Source organism: Bison bison, unplaced genomic scaffold (assembly GCF_000754665.1).
Source record: "Bison bison bison isolate TAMUID 2011002044 unplaced genomic scaffold, Bison_UMD1.0 scf7180017864214, whole genome shotgun sequence".
Taxonomy (NCBI): Eukaryota; Metazoa; Chordata; class Mammalia; order Artiodactyla; family Bovidae; genus Bison; species Bison bison.
The window spans coordinates 535,814-537,777 of NW_011494786.1; the positions used below are offsets into that span (position 1 = coordinate 535,814).

General features: G+C 43.4%; 1 protein-coding gene across 1 annotated transcript in view; it reads right to left on the reverse strand.

Annotated features, from left to right (window-relative positions):
• Positions 1-513: 513 nt before the first annotated feature.
• LOC104992400 (SLA class II histocompatibility antigen, DQ haplotype D alpha chain-like) overlaps positions 514-1,964 on the reverse strand; it is a 4,512-nt gene continuing 3,061 nt past the window's right edge. Inside the window, exons 4-6 of the mRNA XM_010845262.1 lie at positions 1,842-1,964; positions 1,427-1,600; positions 514-1,275 (exon numbers count right to left, since the gene is read on the reverse strand). Coding sequence (XP_010843564.1) covers positions 1,446-1,600; positions 1,842-1,964 — 278 coding nt within the window. The 3' untranslated portion in view covers positions 514-1,275; positions 1,427-1,445. The remainder of the gene's footprint in view (positions 1,276-1,426; positions 1,601-1,841) is intronic.

Consider the following 1,964-nt stretch of genomic DNA (forward strand, 5'->3'; position numbering starts at 1 on the left):
TGATCCATCCCCACTACAAGGACTTCGAGACTGTGAGTCTAGAGGAGGATATGGCACCCAAAGCTGCTGCCACATTATCTCTTCTATGCTATTCCTCCAGAGATTTCTCTCTTGTAAGCTTATATTTCCCTTTGCCAGGAGGGGTGAGGAGCAGGAGCTGAGGATACTGATCAGTTATTTCCAGGGCAAACAGGGATGCACCGAGATTCAGTGAGCCTGACTTAGGCTTATCTGCCTAGGAGCATCCTGGAGCCATATTCACTCTATTGTTCCACACATGCCACGTCAAGAAAAGTCTATATGGTTTTCTAGCAGGGATTCGCATAAGACATGAAGCAAACTACAGTTGTGTTCTTAAATATGCCTGTGGTTTCTACATCCATCCATTTTCCCATTGCTTCTAACCCTAAATAAGGACAAAGTACTTGGTCTTTCTCAGGCACCTGCTTTATTGTCTTATTCTAATGTTCTCCTAACAAACATATTTCTTTTCCTACCTATATAATTCTTATCTCTTCAAGTGTGAGAGGGAGAGAAGAAAGTTTTTCTTATCACCACTAATTCTTTGACAATTAAAAGTTCTGAAAACTAATTTTGACTCTTGGTACTTTAGAGATTCAAAATTCCTTTTTCCCAACTTATTTCTCTGTCAAAATTTTTAAAGTGATATTAAAATAAGTATCACTTTACTTTTTGGTTTTTGTATTTTTGTTTTAACAAATCTGCACCAAAGGCAGAGAGTATATATTACCTTCATTGATGTCTGAATTTGGGGTGTGTGGCAGTGGTTAAGGATGGTAAAAAAGGAAGACAGAAATCTTAACTCCAGCTAAGATACCAAAGTATTATCAGTCTCTACAAGCTGCTCCTGTGTTACTGGACATGAAACATAATCTGGGAAATGAGGTTAAATGGGCCTGAAGCAGAAGATGCCATGGTTCTAATCAGCCCTGAAATGAAAGATGGGAAAGAGTAAAGACCTCATAAAGGCATTTATTTCTTCCATGGATATATTAGTTTAAGGTCATTGGTGGATTAGGTAGGTGGGTGGGATATCTCAGGGATCCCATAATAGGTAACAATGGAGAAAAGAAAAAATTAGAAGGTCACGGGGAGAATCCCAAATGTATGTGAGCTCTGAGATGATACAGCACCTTAAGTCTCAGAGAAGAAGTATGAGGAGGAGGGTAGAAGGAGAGAAGGTACACGATGGACTTGGTCAGAAAATAGTTCTAGGTTATCCATTTTTTCTGTTCTCGAAGATGGACAGTGCACCTGCAACAGGAAAGACATGAGATCAGTGGGTTCCAGGGGGCTCCTGTGCCACTGTCATGCTGTTTCCCAATTTAGCAACTTTCAACCACATTTGTGTCCACAACCTCTTCCCACTTTCCCTTGTCTGTACTATGTCCCCAGGAATTCTTACCTTCCTTCTGGAGTGTGACTCACAACGGCCCCTGGTCTCTGGAGGGGCCGCCTGAGCGCAGACCTCGGATGATGAGGACAGTGCCCACCACGATGCCCACGAGGCCCACGGTCAACCCCAAGGCACAGACCACAGTCTCTGTCAGCTCTGACATAGGGGCTGGAATCTCAGGTTCTGTGAAAGTGAAGTTGTAGAACTCAGAATACAGAACGTTTTTGTGCATATGGGTGGGATGGGGCGAGGAAGGGTTGGCTCCACACACTTGGGGTATGGGGCTTAGGGAGGAGAGTGAGGTCTGTCATTAGACACCCTTGGAATGTGAAGTTTATGGCCATGAGATTTAGCAGATAATAGGCAGGGTGTTCTGGACTTGACAGAGAAAAGAATGTTCCTAAAGGGTGGAACTCGTACATACCCCAGTGTTTTAGCAGTGGCTTATCCAGGCCCCAGTGCTCCACTTTGCAGTCATAAACATCATCATCAGAAGGAAGGAAGGTGAGGTAACTGATCTTGGCGAAGGAATGATCATCCTTGGAGA